Source organism: Ambystoma mexicanum, chromosome 3p (genome assembly GCF_040938575.1).
Source record: "Ambystoma mexicanum isolate Mex_15411 chromosome 3p, UKY_AmexF1_1, whole genome shotgun sequence".
Classification (NCBI taxonomy): Eukaryota; Metazoa; Chordata; class Amphibia; order Caudata; family Ambystomatidae; genus Ambystoma; species Ambystoma mexicanum.
The window spans coordinates 1,145,298,609-1,145,323,584 of NC_090925.1; the positions used below are offsets into that span (position 1 = coordinate 1,145,298,609).

At 43.5% G+C, this 24,976-nt stretch overlaps 1 protein-coding gene across 2 annotated transcripts in view; it reads right to left on the bottom strand.

The window, feature by feature from the left end:
* Nucleotides 1-24,976, bottom strand: part of FSTL4 (follistatin like 4) — a 2,447,383-nt gene that overhangs the window by 1,650,705 nt on the left and 771,702 nt on the right. For both annotated transcript variants that reach the window (XM_069652538.1, XM_069652539.1), the window contains exon 4: nt 21,585-21,833. In XM_069652538.1, coding sequence (XP_069508639.1) covers nt 21,585-21,833 — 249 coding nt within the window. The remainder of the gene's footprint in view (nt 1-21,584; nt 21,834-24,976) is intronic.

Below are 24,976 nucleotides of genomic sequence, written 5' to 3' on the forward strand. Positions count from 1 at the left end.
TCCCTACTGGCCTGCTCCTTTCTTGTCAGAGCCTCCTCCACCCTCCTGGTGTGCTCTAACAAGTTCTGGTTTCTTTTTGGAGGTCACCCAGTCCCTGAAGGGCTAGGTGATTTTCTTCCATTTTCCTTTTTAAGTGGCAGACTTCCTGGCCTAAGGTATCCCTTTCCTGACTAAGAGCCTGCATCTGTGCCGCCAGGTCGTCCCTTTGCCTTTGGAAGGCACCAGCTTTCTGGCGCTCCTGGTCAAACTCTGCCTGGGTATCCAGGTCTTTCAAAATCAGGTTATTGCTCTCTGCCTTCTCCCTATCTAGGTGGATTTGCAGGGTGACTACCTGCTTGGCACATGCCCTATTGAAATCTAATTGTTGCTCCAGCTTTTTCTGGCTCTGCAGTAGGGAGTCCAAACCTTCTTGGTACTCCTTCTGCAAGGCCAGAAATCTGGTATCCTGGTCCGCCTTTTCCATATCCTCCTTTATTTTAGTGATGTACTGTCTGCTGTCCTTTTCTGACTCCTGGCTCCTGAACAGCCTCTGCTCAGAAGATTCCAGATCAGATTGGGCCTTCTCTAACGCCATCTGTTGCCTATTTGCCAGATCTTGGCGTTCAGCACATTTGTCCTGCATGGCTCCCATATATAGATACAAATATGCCGCTATCCTGGCAATCTTATTATGTTCATCTTTGGCTTTAGGGGCCATATATAGTTCACTCAGGGCCACATGTAGGGGACCCTGATTTCCCCATATATCTGACCCTGTTTCAGTGACCAGTTGCGCGATTGCCTGCAACCAGACCGTTTGGTCCTGATGAGTCCACTCACCTCTCACAAATAGCTTATGTAAGAAGTGCTCTCTGGCTATTTTCATATCTACCAAGGTCGTCATTCTGGAATTTGAGTTCCTTCCTGACTTACAGAAGTTTGTATTTTATTTTGCAAAACAGACCGTTTCCATAGAGCGTTCCTTTGAGGGATGCTTTCACAGTGTAAAACAGTGTGGTGATCTAACCGGATATGTGTATCTGGTCAATTGGCACACTGTATTAATCTGCACAAGTGGTAAATCTAACCCAGAATATCCTGGACGAGCCCCCACTTTTGTAAGCGATATTCAACCAACACTACAGCCAAGTCAATGCCTAGTCTGGGGTGCTGAGGAAAACCCTTATTAATGTATTTTTATGTCTAGTTCAGTACTCTGGATGACCACCCTTGTATAGCACCCCCTTCTTAGAATCCCCCTGACCCCACTGAGCCAAGAAGTAGGTTTGTTTTGCAAATTAAAAGGTTTATTTGAGAATTTAAACTATATATATATATATATCACACTTTATAATAAATTAATATCTGATAGTACACTTAGACATATGATGTTCATCAACAATGGGTAATCTGGCACTAGCACACTTCTTTACAATCAATGAGTAGTTAGTATAGGATTGATAAAGTAGCAAAAATACTTTTATGATTTCAAGGGAAAAGAATGAGGAATAAAATGCAGTACAGAAATACTTGATATGATTTTAGCAAAAGATAAGATAATCACTTTTTCTCTGGCAATGCACCCCCCTCCCCTATGCAATGTAAGAAATGGAAGGAGATGGAAAGAGGAGCACACAGTTCTCAGGAATGCAATCAAATACAATACGAAATTCAGTTCCCCCCCAGCAGGCTTAGAGGAAACAGGTAGGAGTTTGAAACACAGGCCCAAAATGCTTTTTAAATGTGATGGCAATGGATGGGAAAATGTGCCAACTGATTTTAATTCCCTCTAGAGATTCAGGGTGAGTGGGAGATGCGTGTTGGTATTAGTTCAGGCTCACTTTAGCAATGCTCTATGAGTTATTACCAAGTTGCAACGGATTTTAACAAAAGAAAGAATGGAGCTACTATTTTGACAAGTGGAGAAATTGAGCCAAAATCGCAAATCACGGTAAATTTCGCGAGTGCGTAAATCGTGATTGCGGAAAGTTAAATCTCGTTCCTAGCCCAAACGGTTCCAGAGATACGGATGATTAAATTAAGGTAGATTTTCGGATTTAAAGTAAAACTCAAAATGACAGGTGACAGTTTGCAGCTTCAGAATTGACAGGTGACAGTTGTGCAGCTTTAAAAATGACAGATGACACGATTTCTTGGAGGCTGTTCTAAAATAATTTGGATTAGATTATTTTAACTAAGAGATTGGTTCTGCACAGTTCTGCTAGGTACTCACAATATAAATTTGAACTAGGCCTCGTCACGGATCTGGTCAACACATCCGGCTGCGGTTTTGTGTGCTCGGCGGGTCAATCAAGCACCGGTTCTGCTCACAGCGATCTGGGTCAGCTCTGCTCTGCTGGTCTAGCCTCTCTGGATTCTGGATGTAACACTGCTTTCTGGGTACTGCTACAGGTTCTTGCAAAAATTCTCGGCAAAACTTCAAACAGCTTGCCCGGCTGTTGAATAGTTTGGTCAGTTTTGAGGCCTGCTGAAGAGGATTCAGCTGGTGGATTCAGGCCTCTCTGCTACAAATTCTGGAGTTAATTTCAGCTACAGGTTCTGGAGATTGATGGATTCGAAGTCTGGATCTCTGGATGTGAAGTCGTCGGTCAGCAAGCTCCGCAGCAAATGGAATTGAATGTCTCTATCTGTCCCAGCAGTCTCTTTTTATGTGTTTTGGAAAGTGGGGGTGTGCGTTGGTCATAACTAAACCTGCCCCTCTCACTTATCATTGGCCAATTCCTCCTCTCTCCCTTCATTGGGGGAAGGAAATGTGAGTCAGAGTGATGCTGTAGGTTTTATGGTCAGATGAACCTCCCCTTGTCAGATTGCACACAAATCTATTTTTGACCCAAATACATATTTATCTATGTACCATTTTTCTAATATTATAGGTCCAGTTAACATATTTTCTGTAGCACCAAACCATCCGATCCCTGTCTTTGTACGATGTCGTGTCCACTGATGATAGAATTCTCCCCTTTTCATCCAGATAACAATCTCTAAACCTTTCCAGATTTTACACAAATGTGCACCAGGGATATGGGTAACAGATGATAAAGTGTCAGATTTTTAACATGCATACATTTGGAGTGAGACCCTATTTTCCGCTAGCAACCCCCCAGAATACACCACAGGGTCCTAACGCCTCTCAAAATGTTCACAGAAAAATCACAAAAATAATGATATTACTTATATAATTCTGACACGTCTGCACTATGAGTTATCTATCTTTTTAAAATTATGCCCTGGTCAAAAAGGGGTGTGGCTTCCCCCATCACAGGGTGGAATAACTGGTTTATCCACTTCCCCCAAGCCAGCTTGTTCACAGAGGCACTGCTGCCTCCCAGTTTCTCCCAAGAGGAAGCTATTTTACGATGCCCCCAATATAACATTTGCCTGAGTCCAGGACAGGCCTTTGTTCAACTCCCTGTAGTCCCCAGCTGCTCCACCCCTAATCTAATCAGAGAGGTGACAACTCCTTTTGGCAAGGGGAAGAGTGGCTGAGCAGGTTTCAACTCCTGTCGGGGGTAGTTGTCAGGCAGAATCCAGTTTCATTAAGCCAGGTTTCAGCTAAATGTCATTTTTTGTTCCCAGTTTAAATCACTTACAATTTTTACATATACATTAAATAATTACTTCCTTCAAGTCATTTCAGAATATAGTTTTACATTGTATCCACCTCTTAGCAAGTCTTTCCTTGCTCTGGTTTTGTTTAATTTGTTCAGTTTTACACAAAAGTCTGGTGGTTTTAAAACACCGGCTTTCTGATAGTGGTGAGTACTGGTAATGCAACCATTTTTGGGATTAAGAAAATGAATTCCCCACAGTTCTGAATTGCTTTTTTGGCAATCAGCATTGCCATTCCCAATGGTTTCAGGCTACTGTGTGTGTAGCCCAATGGTGGTTTTAGGCAGTGCCCTCCTGTGCTCACAACATAGGCAAAAATGGGTGGCAGCCTATCCTTCATGTTTTCCCTGTGCACTCTCTGGGGAGTTCTGGCCATCATGATGTTTTCCATGCCAGTACTGCACAGTTTTATGGTAGGGCTTGTATGCATGGGTAAAAACATCCCACAGATGTGGGGTATGGTTCTGAAGCTTCTAATGATTTCAAGGAAAGACAGAAAGCTTTTTACACACAATTGCTGTTAGAGGTAACTGTCCGCGCTAAGCCCACATTACGGTCATGAAATGACATGGTCTATATGCTGACACCCTCAATGGTATTATATAAATGATCTAAAAGACAATACTCATGAGTATGTGAAAGACGACACGGTTTGCAAGCAAAGCCCTTCAGCCCTGGTGATTTGGCAACTATCCTGAAAGGCTATAACTGCAAAGAGAGTATGACTAAATAGATAAGACTCTTGACAAGGTACAAGTAGGAATAGTGCTGACATGATAGATAGGAAAACATAGGTGTAGACACAGGAGCAGGATCAAACTGCACACTACACCTAGCAATCAATATGGGAACAAGGGGGAAGTGCAGAGGAAAACCAGGAGCAGACTCAAAGATTGAGTCAATGAAGAGGAGCAAACCATTGACAACCAACACCCAGAGAAGGAAAGGAAAAAAGGAATATAAATAGGAGAAGTGTTCAAAAGTATCAAGTGCACTTTGCAGAACAAATTGTCCAAGAACTATAGCACACAGGCAAACTGAGTTGCACAGGAACCGGAAAGCTCTGGGAAGCACTGACTGCAAAACAGAGGAAGACAGAAAGGAAATCAAGGAAGCAGAAAAGACAAATAAGCACACTAATTTCGAAATTCAGGGATCCAAGAACAAAAACAAGTAACTACGAACTAGAAACTAAGAATAAAGAACCAGAAACAGGGGACCCACCACCAACCGCCACACTGCAACAAAGAACAGCAGAGTACTGAAGCAAACCGCGGCGTTTAAAGCTAATGAGCACATGCCTCTGTTGTGATGTTTGCTTTCACCTGGCATGCAACAGGCGTTCCTCATCCTCCACCCAACCATATTCTGCTAGGCTGGAGATGATACATTAGGCAAGGCATGCTGGGAAGCATAGTCTTATTTATAAAGACGTCTACTGGCTGCTAAAAACCCAAAATGTATTTGGAAGGGAAGTGCAGTGGAAGAAGATTTATCTCCAAAGGTACCACATCACAACAGTACTGTGTTGTAAGGTTCAGAAAATAGGTCTGATAGGAAGCTGACCGCAAAGCAGGCCCCCTAGTGGCATGCATGAGAGCTAACAGAGCTAATCATAATGGTTTATCAATGACAATTTAGATAGGGGAAATATTCCTGGGAGAACCAATATTCACTTTGGGTTTCTTGTAGGTTGTACGTAAGTTTCTTGGTAATTAGCTACCACAGTTATCAGACACAGATGGTTGCCAATGCTATTTGTGTCAGTTACATGCAGGGGCTTGTCAGACATGCTTCCTGAGGGCAGTGGTTCTTGATGATCTGCAACTTGTCTGGCCCAGCGGCATCGACAGAAGACTGATACATGGCTGGGTCTGTGTACTGTGAAAGGAGGGCTATTACATGGAAGCACTTTGTTATAAAAAACGGTCTTGGCACGCGGTAGGTTCAATTAGGATTTCTTATGGGCCTGCTTTGGGTTGCCATCTGGGCATTGTGGATGGAATTCGAACCCAGTCACTAATCCCAGGAGGATAGCTCAGCGGCAACGTGCTCGCCTTGGAAACAAGACGACACAAACTAACACAGGTTCGATCCCTGGGTCCACGCTTAGAAACCTCTGGGTAGTAGCGAGTTTGAAATACACAACTAAGTCATATTCCTGTAAGAGCGCCTCAATACCCCTGGGCTGTGTGATCGCTTTAAAAAAAATGCAGTTTAAAAAAAAATATATATATATAATAATCACACGGTTGTATCTGTTGAAACATTGTTGCAGCCATTCAATTCATGGGGACTGCTGCGTCCCCATGCAGGCCTCGCTCTTTGAAGCATACAGTAACCATGGTAATATATAATTGCACACGAAAGCTAGAAGGGGTGTGTACAAGATTTTAAGGATGGTTTAGCCTTGTCCACCCAGCAAATAGTAAAATCCAGTCAGGATTTAGCTTTTTTCAAAAATACATGTATATGAGCCAAATGTACTTGCAAGGAGTTTCAGTGGAGATGTTGTCCACATCATTTGGTAGTTCTGTAAACCATGTTTGTTTTATTCACATTCGATCGCACAGAAATCCTTGGCCAAATCATTTAGAAACCTAAGATCATTGACTCGAATACTAAATCATCAAAGTCCATAATAAGCTTGCACTGTAGATGATTTCAAACACAGCCAAAAGTCATACATTGACAGGCCACAATGAAATACAACCGGACATGTAACTAAACACAGGCCTTATTGAGTGAAAAGCAGGCCTAAGAAGTAAGGTATTCATGAGATGTCAGGGGGGCAGCATGACTGCATCCCCGGGAAATATCGAGGGTAATTTCCCAAGTTAATGCTGATTATTCTGTCACCTCCGCGTCATAAAACATTTGACACATGTTTGCAATTACAATTAGGCCGAAGTCACACAAAACAATAATCATTGGGTCTCAAGGTCCCTAATTTCTCGGTATTAGCATGAAAATAGAGCCGTGGAGCTGCTGGTTCCACTAAAATGCTTCAGAGACCTGCCAAATTAATTTGGCAGAATTCATCCGCGAAATGTAAGACAGTGCAGATAAATACTAGCGCCTGCGCCAGGGACGTCATTAAGGGGTTGCACTTGCGACCCCTGAGTTCTCCCTTTCTACCCCCCCTTGCAACCCTTAAAAAAAGGGGTTTTTTTTCTTTTTTTTTTTTTACAAATTGAAGCTCCTGGGCTGTGGCAAATGCCTTGTAGCTATTTGCCTTTCTGGAATTTCATACAATAAGTGCTAGACTCATTAAATGTTTATTTCAGGCACACACCAGGTGGTGAGTCACTGATTTAGTCTGTTCTTAAACACCTCAAATTCACAATGCAGACAACATTCCTCAAAAAGCACTTAGAGTAGAATAAGCATCCATTTCGGACTATGTATTTTGCTTTTCATAAGTTGCAGTTATAGCAAGTTTTTTCTGCCGATACATATGGTGATCCATTCTTGTATGAAATGTATATCACGTTATAGTAATATTGTAACCATATTTTTAATAATGCACTTAGAAATAATGCTATGTGATGCCACTTCCTGTTTCATCAATGGGTAAACAGTCGTGCTTCATCGCTTCCCGTGCTGTCACTTTGGGGTGGGGTCCAATGACATCACTTCCTGTGATGGCATCAGAGGCCAAGGGTCATGTGATGTCACTTCCACTACCCCTGGCATTTTGGTGAATTGACGTCGCTGGCCTTGGAGAGACAAATATGGAGCAAATTTTAAATTACTGGTTGTACCAAGCTTACCATATGGTGATTTAGCACTCTCAACCTCTCTCGATCTCTCAATCTCCTCCTTCTCTCTGCACTGTCTTTCTCTCTGTCTATTACTACATTGGTGAAAGTCAAGAAGATTGGTGGGGTCACACACTGTTACATATTCTAAAATGACTGGTGACTATGAAAGCTCAAACGAGAATATATTTGGAATGAAGAGTCACGAGTCTTGTGTTAAATATTTCAATTAAGCATTTGTTTAAAATACCAATAATAGTTCAAACAATCCGAGTAATTATAGTACATAAGAAATAGCATAACGTGATATTAGTACAATTGATTATCAAACCCTTAAATTAATAAAAGAGCAAATCACTGTATCAAGGTTAAACAGATACAATTGGAAGTAGGTCCTATCAATTTAGAATACAAAAAAATGTTGTGAATGTAACATTAACAGTGAATTTATAATTCCATGCAGCAGGAAACAATACACACCACAACGACTAATCTAAACAGGACATGTTGGGGAGTAAAATGAGGAATTGCATTATGATGGAACAATTAATGCATGGTTAGGCAGTAGTTCTTAAGAAATGCATAAAAAACTTTCAAAATGTTATTATATCTGTTAATATCATTTAATGTGTTTGTGCAAAGCTTTTCAATCCTATGAACATAGCAGATATAATTCCACCAAGCAAAATATGATAAGTGATCCAGTGCTTCCAACTGTATGAGATGAGACGGAAACCAATAACAATAAATAAGTTAAACAGCTTAGAGGAAGACAATTCTGCAATGTCGGAATTCCTGAGAATCCAATAATTAAATTATCCAAATTAAGTTCAACATAAAACAGCAACTTCCCAAAGACCGACAGTGAGTGGAGAATAAATCATATGAAGATCAGCCGGCAGAACACAGAAGTATCACACAGAGCCAGCACGTTAATGCTTTCTTAAACAGCTGTGTGTAACGCTTCCGTAAAGGTCACCAAACGGGGTGAATCCTAAAGTTGTAGTCTATTGCATGCCAATGGATAGCAATGAAGCAGCACTGTGGGAGGGAAGGGAAATCCCCTGTAACCAGACTGGCCTGTCCTGGGACCCATCACTGGGTTGACAGTCCAGTGACAACACAGGCCCATGAATAATAGCACTCTCCCATGAATGGTCTGACTGTTCCATAAAGGGACAAAACAAGAGTCCTGAGTATTGTTTCAGGGAACAGATAATAAACATCCATGCGGTAGAAGCAGATTAGAAAGTCCAATCCACCTATTTCGCATTAATTCCCTACCTACCATTGCTTTAAAGGAATAGTTCACTCAAAATGTTACTGTCCCAAAAGATAGCCAATAATCAAAAACATACATTCCCCATATTTTTAAAGAAAGTTCCTATGTAAAGTTCTAATTTTCTTTCTACGTTTTCTAGGCTCCGGGGAACGTAGAAAGAAAACTGCAGCATTTACAAATACAACAACCTTGTATTTCTCTTTGAGACTCAAAGCGAAAGCCGCCGCAGGCAGAAATACAACATTGTTGTATTTCTGAAAATGCAGCGGTATTTACAAATACAACAATGTTGTATTTCTGCCTATGGCGGCTTTCGCTTTGAATCTCCTGGGCTCCCCCATTCCCATTGAGCCCTATGGGGCTGAAATGGGAATGGGGATCTACCGGCACCCGCGAAAGGGCAATTGCTGGAATACCCCGGTAATTGCCCATTCATGGGTGCCGGACTTTCATGGCGGTATGGAGGTAGCCTTGCCGCTCTTACCGGCAAGGCTACCTCCAACCTCGGCCAGTAATGAGGGCCAGTATAAATGAAAAATGAAAAAAAAGGTCTTTAAATGCAGGTTTGCAGCATGCAAATACAGTTCTCGTCTGAGAGGTTACAGCAAAAAACTGAAGGTCTTTCAAAATTCTGGACACTCACACATGCTCTGGGAAAAGGCACCAACCCACGCTCCTGCCAAACACTGATTCTCTGAATCCTCCTGACCAAAGTGGTAAAAGAATGCACATCCAACCAGCTTGAACAATACACTTTTAATGACGCCACTAACACCAACCAGAGACTGAAAGGGAGGACGGAAGGGGACACTGTGGCTGGCATTTCCTGAAACTGTAACTGACAGAAGTGCCAGCCACACCGTCGTGCAAACTGCAACTTCTTTTCGTGGGTTGCAAAAGGAAGTTGCAGTTCACTCGATGCTGTGGCTGGCACAGCATACAGTGATTCAAACAAATCAAAAATAATGAATGAATTCATAACCAATTGAAAAAACTGAAAAAGAACACATGTTTTAGTAAACATATGTATGGGTGATAGTTAAGGGGTTAAAACCGGTGGGTTTGGGGGAGCTTTCAAACATAGGGAAATGGGGGCTTTAAGGGAGGGCCCAAAAATCAATATTTTTCGTTCTTATCAGTTAGTTTTTAATGAATTCTCTGTGACATGAGTCTTTTAAATCACATGGAACCGGCGACAGGCTAATGTCCTGTCACAGCTGTGGGCGTAGCGGGCTAATATCCTGGAGTGGTGTGAAGGCACCAGGGGGCCCCAGCTGAGCCATATTTTTTGGAGACGGCCGGGGCTCCACCCCTGCTGCTCTCGGCCCACTTAAAGGCCTACTACCTGCAAATGTTAGTGTCTGTATTGCAAGTGAACTTCACCTAAAAGGCCTTTCACCAGGCCCGGTGTCATTTGCAAGTATCCCTCCTCTAGAACACAGCCTTCTAATGAGCTTATTCTATTCACAGCAGCTCTGGAGCTCAGATATGAGGGCCCTCTATAACAGGGAGCTATGTGCATCGATGCAAGGTGCTTCAAGCAGGATTCTGTTTAGCTGGTAATAATGGCAGCTGTTTCAGCCAGGGCATGTTTTATAAACTAATATTACTTTCGTTATAGGGCGACCAATCAGCTTCCTACTGCAAACATTCCTGTTTAACGATGAAAGGATTAGCAGTCGCGTCATGGAAGCAATTACAGTTATGAACATTACTGAAAGAAAAGTAAAAGTCAAATGCTTCACCAAGCAGAGAGTAGGGGGGGGCAGGTCTCTCTCTTAGGCCGTGCCTCCCTTTGGAACAGCCTCCCTGTCCCTCTCAGACATGAGACAGACCTCCTTAAGTTCCGGAAACTCATCAAAACTCTGCTTTTTTTCTACCTCTTTCCCTCTTTCCCTTCCTTGCTAACACCCCACTGCCACTGAGACCGGTGGCATGGTCCTCATGAATCCAACAGGATACCAGGCCCTCTACGCAGTCAACACCACAACCATGCCCCGCACTGCACTGCCCACTGCTGGCCACTGTTTGGCGACTGTGCATCCCACCCTTGGAATTCGCCTGTCCTAGCACTTAGCCGACGCCTCATCCTTAGCTCTCCTTGGCACTTCCCTCCTGACCCCTCACCAGCACTTGTCCATTCCTTGCCCCCCAACCATCCCTATCTCCTGCACTTCTCTTCACTGCACTTGCACGTCTGTACGCCACAAGGTCAAGTAGGACCATGATAGCATATTTACTATTTGCCAGTGTTATTCATTCCCCTTGTTCCCTCCCCACTTAGCCTTGTGGCACCTAGAAACACAATTTTGTTGTAGAGACGCCTAAAACATGCTCAATAAACAAAATAACATCTAGCTGCAAGATTCTGCATGGCAGAAAACACGTTCGACTTCACACCACTCATGACATAGAACATTCATAGCTGTCTTCAGAAGTAATGTCACATAGGCTTGAAGAAGACAGAGGCAGTAAAACTGCATGACACTGCACTGTCAAACATTGAGCATTCGGAGATAAACCCTGACTCATTCCAGACCAACTGGGATTTGGGCGGACTGCTGCTCAGGCACTTCTGCCAGGTCTCGGTGTCTCTTCAGAGCCTTGTGTCCGCATATATGAAAGCCTAAGCCTGCACCACAGATCCTAAGGGTGCCACCTACTGTTTACACAACGCTTTGAAACGAGTGGGATGTCATGCAGAGACAGACCTATGGCACCCAGCAGGGCACCCCGGGCTAGGGAAGTGCCCATAGAGCACACTAACAATCAGCATAACTAGTAAATTCAGACCAACAAACCTTTCAAACACAGGAAGCACATTTTTTTTAAACATATTGGTTTACAAGATAAGTATATGATTACTCAAAGGAACACTTGAAATCCATAATTTTCTTGTGATAGCTGACAGCCTCCCGTGGCCCAGCGTCTGCCCTCTGTCAGCAGAATGCAGTGGAATAAACATGGCACCTCTGAGGATTTCACTCTTAAACTCTATGATTGATAGCTATTGAAGCAGCGTGCGTCTCGGAGAACGAACTGCAGCAGGAGGCTGATTCGGGAGCGGATGGAGCAGTGTGCAGCAAACTGCACTGTACGCCACCCCGCGCCGTGAAGGCCAATCAGGAACGGGTCGCTTGCCTGATGAGCAATGGCCATGATGCCCTCTGCTTAATATTAAGGGGTACCTGGATTATTCCCTGATCTCCCAGGAGGTCACAGTGATATAATCAAGAAAGGATCACCTAATGTATGGAAATAACTCCCCCATTTTATTTTAATCACAAAAATAAATTCTTCTTTATTCATTCAGTACATTTGAGAAAAATATATATACAGAACCTAACATATTAGACACCAGATATTTTTGTAGAGACAGGAATGAGATAGCCAACAACGCTATCTGTTGACTCTCACTGAACACAAATACAATACCTGTCATAACAACTCTGCTGGTCCGGAAACAACAGTGGCGGTAAGCTTACCACCACCTCTGTTTTATGGACCGGCAAAGTACAAGTCTGCAACCTGGTGCTGTTCCGCCTGCCAGAGTCTGCTCTGGCGGCCGGAACGCACCCAGCCGCAGATGTTCATGGAAGCACTGGCACCGTTATTAACAGTGCCGGTGCTTCCATGGTCCCAATTCCCAGTGAGTCCTATGGGACTCAAATGAGAATGGGGATTAACAATTACCCCCGCCTAACTTACCGGACCACCAGGCTGTAATGACCTGGTATTACCAGAAAGTAAGGCGGCGGTAATTCATTACGGGTCTGGCGGCTACCTGCCAATTTTTCCGGCATAGTTTCCGCCGGACTTGTAATGAGGGCCACTATTTTATTTTGTTGCCCCCCTTCCCATCAGAGACAATCTAATTACACCTTCTTCCATACTGTTTGGCTAATTGCACAGTGTACATACAGGACACTGTCTGAAAAACATGTTGAAACATAGAGAATCGGCCTCAGGAGTACATAACCAAAGCTCCCACTATCTCTGCCTTCATCAGGATGAATATCTTAGTAAATCTCCCAAGCTTGGGTTCATGTGTTCTGGTATATCTCACACTGTTCTTAAAGACCCTTGCTTCATCCACATCCAGAAGGTGCTCTTAGGGCACACTACCACTCTAAACATTTGTTCCTTCTCAAAGTTTTTCTGGGACCCCTGTTTGACTCATGTCCCAGTAATCCTCCTGGTGCACAATCTTTCCTTTGAGCCCAGGAGGCTGAATAGATATTTCAACTTCCTTTGACCCATTAGATGCATCTTTCACCCCAAAGCAGAGGCTATTTAGTTTAACAAAGATTCTAATCATGGGAAGCCTGGCCCAACTAAATGTTAAGCCCACCAGTTCAGCCTTTAGCTTCATTATCTTCGGTTTCCTCTGTAACACTCCCCCATCTCTCTCTCTTTTTCTCTCATTGTCTCTCGCTTTCCCCTGTCCTTTGCCTCTTTCATGTCTGTGTCTCACACACTTCATCCTGTTGGTGTTGTTTCTCTTTTAACCTCTGTATCTGCGATTGATTCCAATATAATTCCTCTCTCCCTTTCCATTCATCCTGTTCCGCATTTTTACTCCCACCCAGCCCTTTTTTAATTTTCTCTCCTTTCAGGTTTTGTCCTCTTTGCAACAGCCACAGTTTTCTCAGGGTATCCCTCTTTCAATGGAATATGCTGCTGACTTCGATGGCCAAGAAATAAGCACAACCTGAAACGTTCTTTCAAGCTGCGCGTGTTTCCAGTTAGTCGACGACTCGCTGGAGGGAACATTCATGGAGCATCAGGCTCAGTTGAAATGCAGATCAGGCTAAATAGTTTTGATGTTGCTCCATGCTGAGGGATTCGCGCCACTCCCCCGGGGAGCAAGCAGCACATTTTGAAGATCACTGGCGGTCTGTTGATATTGCCTCAGCAGGCCTTTGTCCTCTGCCATTGTGCTTGCTGCTGTGCCATCATGTTAATGATGGTTTAAATACATGGAGATGAGAAATGTGTTCTTGCCATTGGAGCCAGGGGTTGGGATTCACATCAGAGTGATACCCTCTGCCTCAACGCCCATGGTTGGTACCGGCCATGCCCCTGTCACCAAGGAGGAACTCTTCCAACCTTGCAGCATTCCTAGAAGTCTGGCATTCGAGGCAGCAATCCTTATTCTCCAGAGGGAAACACCAGGAACCAATGCAATAGCATTTACTTTGAATTTAAATTTAACTTACAGTCTATTTTCATCCAATGAAACAGCATATGTGCATGGCAATATTCGCATGGTTCAGTGCTCCAGCTAATGCATAGTGACACATTTAAGATTGTTTGAAAGTATATCAAATAATCGAATGGCAAACAGTGTGAACCAAACGACAGCAACACAAAGTACAATATCAAGTTTTGATGGCCCACATGCCCAAATCGTCTGGGTTATAGAATTGTAACATTTGGCATTAACTCTTCAAAAATGCAAACTAGCTATAAAAAGATCAAAAGTCAGTCAGCAAAGGTTGTGGGATATCAGGGGTAAAGTGCCCTTGACGTTTCTGTAACTGCAATTCTGCCCTTCCAAGTCCATGATTCACAAAAGGGACACCTAGGGAATAAGACGGACTGGCTATTGGTGCAAGAGACATGCCGACAGCCCATTCCTATATACCTAAGTGTAAGAAGATTTCACTTAGCCATGCACTAGCTGCCTGCCTCAACATGTATCGTATGGTGAGAGACATCTTGATGTCCAAGTGGGGTCAGTCAGAGCATTTGAAAATTCTATCCTGACATGTGTGCGTCCATTTAAAAAGTGGTCATGTACACAATAAGTAGAAACACTCATAACAAGCCTGAATATTGCTAATTGGGGCCGCAAAATTGTGCTGGTGACCTCAAAAGAATACTGGCAGCATTGTGCTTTCCTCTGCACCTGGCTGCATTTCATTCTGCTTAATGCTCGTTCATGCTCTCAGTTCCTCTGAGCACCCCTGGGGCAGAAGGGAGAAGTGTGCAGACCTTATAGAACCAAGAAAAGGGAAGATCAACATATGGTGCACTTGAACAGCGGGGGGAGACTGAAAATTGCAGGTCTCTGCCTCCATCACCCTCTTCCACCAGATCAGCCATAATGATGATGCGATGGGTGATGATGATATTCTAGATGGAGATTGCACTTTGTCAGAAGCCCAGGCAACACGCATTGATTTTGGATAGCAATGACACTGAGGTTGAAGAGGAGATTGAGAGATGGAGAGGCAGTAGTATCAATTGAAGATCTCCCCACCACTGCGTGACAAGGCCGGCACCCAAGCCTTTTCAAGCACACTCATCCCACCAGTGAGGGTAGAAATCCAGAGCCAGTCTTGGAGGGAGGAGGAGTAGTTGTCAACAGGAAAGAGTAGTAGTTGAAAAGAGGGGAGCAGTAGTGTGCAGTAGGGAGTAGTAGTTGGAGGGTGGAGGGAGTAGGTGTGTGGAGGAGGGAGTACTAATTAGAGGGAAGAGGGAGACATAATGTGGAGGAGGGAATAGTAGTACAGAGGAGGGAGTAGTAGTGGAGAGGAGGGAGGAGTAACATCAAACATCAAAGGGTGAGGTGAGGCCTTGAAGGTGTGAGAAACACCAGCGGGACACACTATTGGATGGAGTAGTGAGGAAACATGGCTAGAGTTAAGGACAGGAAATAGAAGACAGAGCAGGTGATGCGGAGGTGAGAGTGAGCATAGTTGAAGGAGGATTGAATTCCGCAAGGTGCATATAAGGCACAATTCCCAAATCCCAGTATGATAGAGTAAGGAAAGAAAGGAATTCCCTGGGGGTGGAAAAGTGCATTTAGCTTGAAGGTCCTAACAATCAGTTGAAGGCAGACCTAGATAAGGATCTATGTGATTACAACAAGAGAAATAACCTTGAGGACGAACACCTCAACGTTTTGTTTCATTTAGGTCATTGTAGTGCAACTATATGCGGGGGGGGACTCCCTGCAGCCTCCTATGCTCCCCCACATTAATTATAAGCCTAACCCAACCCCCACATATATTTGCATTGAAATTTGGCCTAACATCCTTGATGTTTTCATCCTCGATGTTATCTGCTGCACAGTATGCAATGTATACCCTAGACAATCCGGGACAGTGTTCTATATCTACATATCGAGGGGCCAGGGAGCTAGGGAGGGGATGGAAAACAGGATTAGAGGAAGAGGGATGGCCCTAGGGCCCACCAGAACTTCAATGAAAACTCTTGATCCACTTCTGAGTCTTGGAGTGAGTTGTGTGCCATCTGTGACACAGACCTCCAGATAACAATGCAAATCATAGAAATTAGTTGCATCCACAACATCACCAGAATCACAACCTCCATTACCATCACACCCACATGAATCCAGCCTCTGTGCTGCTAAACCACTATGAAAGACAGATGTGTGATAGTACTTCACAGAATTTAAATAACAGCTGAATCTGACCACATGCACACTCTGCGCCTTGTGCTGGTGCAAGGCAGGGACAGATTTGGGTACCGCATTGATGTGCATGGAGCAGCACAATGCACAATGCTAAGGCATGCTAAGAAGTTAAAGGGTCTAAGGTACATACCACCTCGAACCATCAGAGATGTAACACGCCACCACCAGTCTGCACTATTGCTCCTCAAAACAATTCAGCCGCAGCAGTGCTTGCCACAGGGAGTACGACTCAACCTCTGAACCCTGCACCCCAGCAGCAAATGGCAGTGGCATTGATTCCACACCGTATTAGAGCGATGTTGTGAAATAATTTGAGAGAGTTCAGATATATCACAAGTCCTTTGACAGACATCACCTGCGTGATGCTAACCTCGCTGCTATGTTGAAGATACATCTCTTGCCTTACTCCTTTGTGGAGAACACCAGATTCTGGCAACTCATTGGAAAAGAGAATGACTTCCTGAATGTGCAAAGCTGTTTTTTCTCTTGAAAACATGCACTATAATTGTACAACACAGGTATGAAAACATTGGGGTGGGCACAGCAGTGCAAAATGTCCTCTTCACTATGGACATGGGGACCAGTGGTTAGGGTATTGAATGCATGGCTGTCATAATACGCTGCGTGGTCTTCACTTCTGCAAGCATCCAAGAGGTGTACTGGAGTATTTAAATGAGTCAGATGACGTGTGCAATTCAGAAGCAGGTGACCTTGTTCATGCAAGGATTACAGCGTAGAATACACCAGGATTTTGACATTTGGGAGAGGTTAGAGCATTGGTAGCTCTGTGGCTACAGCTAAATAATGTGCATTTGGATCTCGTGGCAGCAGAAAATAGCCCAAATGTCCTTGCTGCCTTACAAAGTAGCATGGCAATCCACATCCCTTGTTCTGTGCATATCCATTACAAACATATCACCAGTTATTAGCTTGTCAAAGAACTGATAAATGCGGCACAGATGATCAGCCTGTATTTCAGCTAGGCATTGTATGCCAAACATCAACTAAGCCAAATTCAAGTTGGACACAAATTGCCATACACAACCTGATGGCCATATTGGCCATTCGTTAGAACTCAACTTTGCACATGCTAGACAGGCAAAGTGAGCATTGCAATGCCAGTACACATTATAGCAACACTCATGGTAGGGCTCTAGATGAGGCAATTTAAATACAATGTCAGTGGCAGCTGCTGTCTAAAGTCATCAAGTTGACCTTTTGAGGTGGCCAAGCACTGGGCTAGTTATCAGAAAACATCCCTGAGAGAGGTTTCCCCCTGCTGTATCTTTAGCTCAATCTGACCCACATGGCAAGAGCCCATGCCTTGTCAGCTGATGCTGATATGGCACAGCATTTTAAGGGCCTGCTTTCAAACTTGTCTGGTGATAACATTGAAAACACATTGGTTTAATTGCAGTCCCACATTTGAAAGTAAAAATGGCCACAGGTTGGAGAACTTTGAGAAACGATCCATGGGAGAGCTTGAGGTCTTTAATGGGGGGTTGTGTCCAATGAAAAGAAATGAGACTCCCTAGTTGTGCACCACCCTGTAAAAATACCAAAGAACCTTGAGGGGTGGCTGCACACCACTGCCTCGTCTGCCCTTAATGGAGGACCCTATGCTTGCCTGCATGCAGCATGCATTCTTCTTTGGTGTTGTACTATTCTTTACAGACTTTTAGAGCATCAGAAAAGAAGAACATGATCACTTTGACTCACATTGTGCATGTTTCCCCTCTATTAATAGAACAATGTAACTGCAACCCAGGTCAAGAAGGCTATAAATAGGCTATATTAAGCAGATTATCTCCCAGAGGAGCCCGGCCTCACCCTAAGAGGGGTCTTGCCTAGCACACCACCACAGGTATACTCCATAAAGTTCCTAGCAGGTGTCAAGAACCTCTAGGAAACCCAAGCTGGGGATTTGCTCTCCATCATGAGCCATGGTTCAAAACCCACCCTTATTTCAAAGTGCCCCTATTTCCTTCTGGCTAGACTATCTATAAAACCTGGACATTTGGGGCATGTAGGAGTAGGTAAAAGGTGCTTTGCCCATCTGATTTATTGGGCTTGGTTTCAACATGCCCAGATTTGTAATGAAATTCTGGCACTGTGAAAGGCTTAAAGGCCTGACTACTTCTGAGACAAAGGTAGTGCTCAGTGTCCTAAAATGTTGAACGAGTTCTGTGCCCAGGTATATAAGCTTTACAGATCACCATTTCTCTCGCCTTGAAGTCCTTTTAGTAGCCCATTCCATTGTGTTGCATGCCTAGTCTGTCCACTTTGGCTTGTTGGCTGGCTGGGGAGACAGTGAGTGCTGATCTCTGATTGTACTGCTATCCATGTTGCTGGCTTGCAACCTGTGAGACTCCCTCTCTGCCCCTCAGTCATGTGAGGTGGCCTTATTGAAGGGCCATAAAAGACACCAAAGTGGAAGATAGCCTTACGGCAACAACCAAAGCATATTAGCATAACACAGCATAGCAGAAGGGTGCCAGAATGGCACTGCATAGAGAAAGACAGCAGTTTGGCCCAACCCTGCCTACCTACCCTGTTTGTCCCACAGCCACCTGCTCCTTTCGCGCTGTTTAAGGATCTCTGCCTGCATAGGTACCCATCGCTGTCTTTCCTCTATAAAGATGGCTCCGCATTGCTACTAATACTAAAGATATTTTCTTTCACTTTGTGCAACACTATATTTATATTCAAATTCAGGCATTTCTACTGCATTAATATGTTCAAGAATGCAACACAATATGCAATATAAAACATGTCTGATGCTTGAACTCGCTATTACAGAGAAGTGGACATGCATTGCGTGTATCTGTGGCGCATGTGAATCTAATGTGCATGCTAGTACATGTTCTTCAGCGTGCCTGTGTTCTGACAGTCAAGTATAGTTAAGCCCTCAAAAGTAAACAGTTGCATTTTGGGGAGGATGGACTCATGCATACTAGTCCATTCCCCCTTTAGCTCTGCGACCCAGAGAACGCGATGTGTCACATGACAAATTCTGTCCAGCTGTCGCATCAGCAGTGACGTAACAACCTCTCTGTGCCTGAACACGCTACATCGACTAATGAGTAGAATGCCTTTAAAATAGTCATCTCTGCTAGTACTGCAACATTCCCGCAAATTCGAAATGCTATTGACATGTATTGTAATGCTGTCTTTTTATCATGGTTGCCTAAAATAAGGTCAGCCAAAGGGCCATTCACCCTACAGCACTTGGCCAGCACAATGGCAACACGCGCTAGACTAATGCAAAGTCAAATAACATGTATCAGCCAGCAGGTTTCGCCTTCCACTTCCTGTAGTACTCAGAACTCATACTTCTTTACTTGGCTACAATGCATGTTAGCAATCACCTTCAAAACAACAGTGCCCTTATTTATACTCACTGATCACGTTGGGAAAAAAAACCTATAGCAGAGCAATCAGTCATGCTAACATACACATATTTCAAATTCAGCTCATTTGCAACAAATCATAGTTATTATTTTAGGATCACAACACCAATGACCAATTACTCTAGAGATAATTGGGAAGCTTCTAAAGGATGATTTGTGGAAATCTCCAATTGGAGAGTAGTGGGGTCCATATTGGAAGTGGAGTGGTATTGTCCAGAAAGGATGCACCTTAGACGGTGTGGTACCATAGCTCGACCAGATCTCAATATGTGGGCTGTAGGTCACTTGATAAAATCTACGTAGGGCATGCTGTGTTTCATCATTGTGTGTTATGATGTTATTATAGGTTATTTATAACGAGCTTAATACCCAGAGGTATCTAAGCACGGAACCAGGGATCAAACCTGTGGTGCTCCAAGGTGAGCATGTTGCCCCTGAGCTATCCTCCCGGTGCCTTTGTGAGCATGCACATGTGTATGTGCAGAACAGTGTCATTACGTGTCCTGTTACTCCTCTGGCTACAGTTCACCCGTTGCAAGCCAGAAGAATGGGTAACATTGGGTGTGTATTATTACAATATGGAGGATAAGTGACAGACGTGCACCCTTACAAAAATAATTTAAAAATACTTAAGTAGGGATCCGAAGGGAGGCTCAGAGTCATTCACTCATTAAAAGTGTTCATTGGTTCCCTGCATCCTCCTGTTGTTGGTCACATCAGAATCATTGTGGATGATAATATTGCAATAAGGGGAGTTCATAAAATACATGCACACCTGCAAAAGGCGTCCGGGCTGGGACAGAGTCAGTAATAGATTAAGATTACCCGGCACTGCTATTCATGTGTAAGATGTTGCTCACATGTATATCATTTAGATGGACAGATGCTTCATTGCAGGCAGGTATCTCAGAAGGGCCAGTTCAGTACATCGCATGTCTCTGCAGTATGCAGAAATTCACTGTTCATACCTCGGTTGTGTTTTATTATGCATGAACGAAAATACGTTTGGCCTCATTCATGGAAGTGTTTTATAATGGCGCAATCCCATAGGAAAACGTTCCATGAATCAGGCCCTTTGTCGATGAGATACACTCCTGGACCTGCAGCTAGCCGTTAAATCTGCAAGCTGACCCGTTTTGGCTGTGCTCTTGTAATGCCATGACACATTTTGTCTCTGTCAACCAACTATTTATGCATGAGTATGTCTGAATGAATGTGTCGTGATATCAGCATGAACCTAACACCACACTACTTAGCGTGTTTTGGAGGTTTGTCTAACTATTATTAACCTGATTCTCTGAGAGTTTGGTGGAATACATTTCCAAAGCCTGCATTGCTAGAGAACCCATGTTCAAACCATCTTCTTTACAATGATCTCCATTCATGATCTTAACCACTGATATCAGCATATTCGAGCAGTCATCATTTCATGAACATTTGATGCCTGGCAGTGGCCTGTAGGTGCTATCCTCTAACCGCGGTTATCCCTAGGTAGTGGTGGGCCAGCACTGCCTTCATCAAGCCCCAATGGCCATTTAGTGTCTCTGGAAAGCTATGGCACAGATTCTCTATAGGATGAAGTCCCTTTAATGCATCAGAGTGGACCTCAGCCAGTTGCCTGACTCTGCCCACAACCACGTTAACCCATAGCAAGGCTTACAAGAAATCATCAAATACAACATGCTATTTCATTGACTGTTTTTTAAGGGGCTATGAGAAACATCATCGCAGCACTAGCAGTGGAAAAATGTGTGTGTTTGGAAAGTATTACAGTGTCCTATTGTGTATTTGCCAAAAGGTCCTCGATATGGATATGGTTGTTTCTTGGTGCTTATTGAATGCGTTTGCCACTGTGCATGTATAAAATGAACACACATGCATTATGCCAAACTGGAATGACACTTCCTTTAATTCAAGATTATGTTCCAATATTACATTTCACAGTTTTTTTTTTTTTTTTACTTCATGAAATAATTGCACAGTATTTTAAAACAGTCAAAAAATATATCACAGATAATCCCTGGATTGAGTAAACTTTGCGGTATTAATGAGGATTAACACAGTGTTTTTGGTCCTACCTTTGAAGAAACAGTCCTTGCTGTGGACAATGTATATTTTCCTTCTCTGGAGGCAGGAGTTGCGGTGCAGCTCACAATGGTTCTCGTAAAATTTGCCATCCGATCCACACACAGGCATGTACCTGGACCTGCAGTCCTGCACGCAAATGCACTGCGGCTTCCCGCCCTGTTCACCAAGCACACACTGCTTTCCACGGCCGCAGTACACCTTCTCACAAGAGGCGACCTGGTCATCCTGTCCGTAATGCACTGCAAGAATAGAGAGAGTTCATTACTCGGCGTGCAAAATATGTATCTTAGGCAAAATCATTGCAATGCGGTGCAAACTCATTTTTGTCATAGTGATTTTGTATAAGTACCACTCCACAATATTCAAGGCCTGATTGCGCAGGTGTTTTTCAATGGGATTGCAACATTGTAAAAGGCTTTTGTAAATCAGGCCCACAGTAGCATATGCCTTCTGACTCAATTGTTTTCACTTCCCTCATCGACAGGAACCTTTCAATTGATCAAGTGTGCATGATAAGACACTGGCTGTCCCCCAAGAGACCAGGCGGTAGGCTTCACACATGCCTGCTGGAGATGGGGTGCAAGTCATGGGTTGGTAGCCTGGGAGTATTGCCGGTGGTTACCCATAAGCCGCAAGAACACACACTGAACATGATGTACCCTGTGTTTCATCTGGCACCTATCAGGTAGCCAAACACGCTTTTATTCTTCCTTATTTGCACAGCATGATCTAAATTAAACTGGATTAACCCTACACACAGTGTTTACATTACTTGTGACAGCCAGTGGGAACATTACTGACAATTTGAGAATGTAAATGCTCAATTGCATCACAAGGTGTTTAAATGTATTTGGATTGGTTTAACATAGAGATCCAGATCGAATGCAAACTTGCTGCCATGAAGTTCTAGTAATGGAATAATTCATGGGCTGGCTGTGGGGTATTTTACCAATCCACACAGCAAAAATAATGTGTACTATTGCACTTCAGAATTGTTTCCAAGCACTGTGTCACTTGCAGGACCTTCGTGGAAAATACAGTTTTTTGAAATGCGACTTCTGAACTTTGTGCTTTCTGTACCTTATGCAGTGAATGCAGAAAAGGAAAACTTAAAATCAATGCTCTGAATTAATTGTTTTGACATTTGAATACAGTGGAGTGTCCCAGTGTTCCTTGCTTTACATTAAGGTGATGGCTGGTGTAAACTTTACTATTTGGTGAAGGCGTCTGCAACCTTTGGCTCTCCAGATGTTTGAGACTACAACTTCCATCATCCATATCTACAAAAGTCAATGGTGGGGGATCATGGGAGTCCTAGTCCTAGTGAAACAATAGGCTGTTAACTAGTCCTTCCTCACTTCATGCAATTGGTTGGATAGGATACACTCTGCAGATCCCTAAAAGATCATGTAGATTCCACCCCTGCTCCCATTCTCTACCTGCTCTTTCCAATCCATGCATGCGCAGAAACAATATTCTCAAGCATTGACACGAATCCCAAAATAAATGACGGATTGAGACCCAGAATTTAGCTATCGCTTTAATGAACATGTTTGACTTTCAAAATTCTTTTGAAATAATGTTTACTGTTTTGACAAACTGCTGAATAGTTTAAAAAAAACGCTAATTTAAGATAGCATCATCCCCTTGCAAATAGCAAATTAAAGTAGTAGTTTGCCACCTAGCAGCACTCTAATTGACTTACCTGCCAGTACATGATTAAAAGGACTGACAGCGGTAAGTGGTGTGTGTTAGTTATCACTCCATAGAATCTCCTCCATGCATTAATTTAACAGGATTGAGGGGGTAGGTGAGGAATCTTGTGCAATAAGATGTTATAGGAATTCTGTTCCGGTCTTACTTTAACATCAACCCAATAGAAATGATCAAAATAAAACCCCAACTCTTCCAGTCTTCTTAGTATTCGGGGTCCTATTATGAGCATGATGGTAATCATGTGCTGTGGTGTAACCAGCGCGTTTCTCTGGTGTGAATACAATTAGCACTGGGAAAAAATGCCTCAATGCAACAAAAGATTCATTTTTTGTATGCATTTGTGCTGCAAGGCAGCATAGACCATAGTCGTGGTTTGTTGGCGTGCTTCAAAAATGCATTAAAACAATGCCTTTTGCATTAAGTACATTTTTTCCCTATGCACAATTACACTTACACTGGATCAAAAGATTCTGCATCTGGTACTTTCAAATACCTGTTATTTTTAAAGCACATTTTTAAAGCACCCCTTACTTATCAGTTGCCATAGCCTGGAATGTTTCACACGTGGCACACATAGAAAGTACTGGAATGCGTATTAAGTACTTTCTACATGCTTTATTCAGGAGCTGTACTGGGAGATATGACCTCACAATAAAATTGTGGATTAAGATCAAGTGGTATTTAAGATAACACATGTTTATACCATTACCGCCAAAACCCAAGGAGACGCCCTATGTGTTTGTGCATCATCCTCTGTCTTGTCCTAATCACCAGCAAGGACTGTGGGCTCAGATGTAAGTGAGGAGGTTGGGTACCACATTACTCCTCAAAGAGCCTGCCAGTCTTTTGAAACTGACCCTCTCCCGGTCACTTTCGAGGGGGTCCACTCCCGAACCCTCCACTGCTGCGCAGTTCTCCCACCCCTCTTTTCCTACTTGCCTCCTTCTAGCGGGATGATATGATATGATCGTTTATTTATATAGCGCCTATACACAATGTGTTTCAAAACGCTTCAAGGCAAGGGAGGGAACAAGGGAAAATACAACCACATTCTTACAGGCCATGAACAGTAAGGATGTGAAATTAACTATCCTACTCGGCCTGACGACATTTCAGATAGTGCAAGAGCTAAGACATAGATAAGGAAGGGAGAAGGAGAGTGGGAAGGAAATGGAAACAGACAGGGACTACCGTACTAGGCCTGACGACATTTCTGGTGGAGCCGGAGAAAAGCAAAAGGTGAGGGAGAGGGGTGCAGAACGGGAGGGGAGGAACAAAACAAGCGACTATCATACTAGGCCTGACGACATTTCAGATAGTGCTGGAGTGGTAGTGGGGAGTAAAAAAATAGTAATGGGAGGGTGGAGGAAACAGACGAGGTTGCTATCATTTAAGGTTCAGGGACAATTCTGATAGAGTAAGTGCATAGAAGAAAGTAAGCGAGGTGATAGGAATAGGGAGAAGGGAAAGGAGGAGAGAAAAGAGAGAAAAGATGGATACTGCGACCCCGGAAGCCCGATGCACAGCATGTCGCGCTTTTGTACGCAACCTTTAGTGCCACTGGCTTTCGGGGTCCAGGTGATCTAGATTGCGAATGGTTGCTGCATGCAGACAGCTGCCCAAGAATAACTCCATTTGTAAAGTGGGATTCCAAAGAATCTGATGG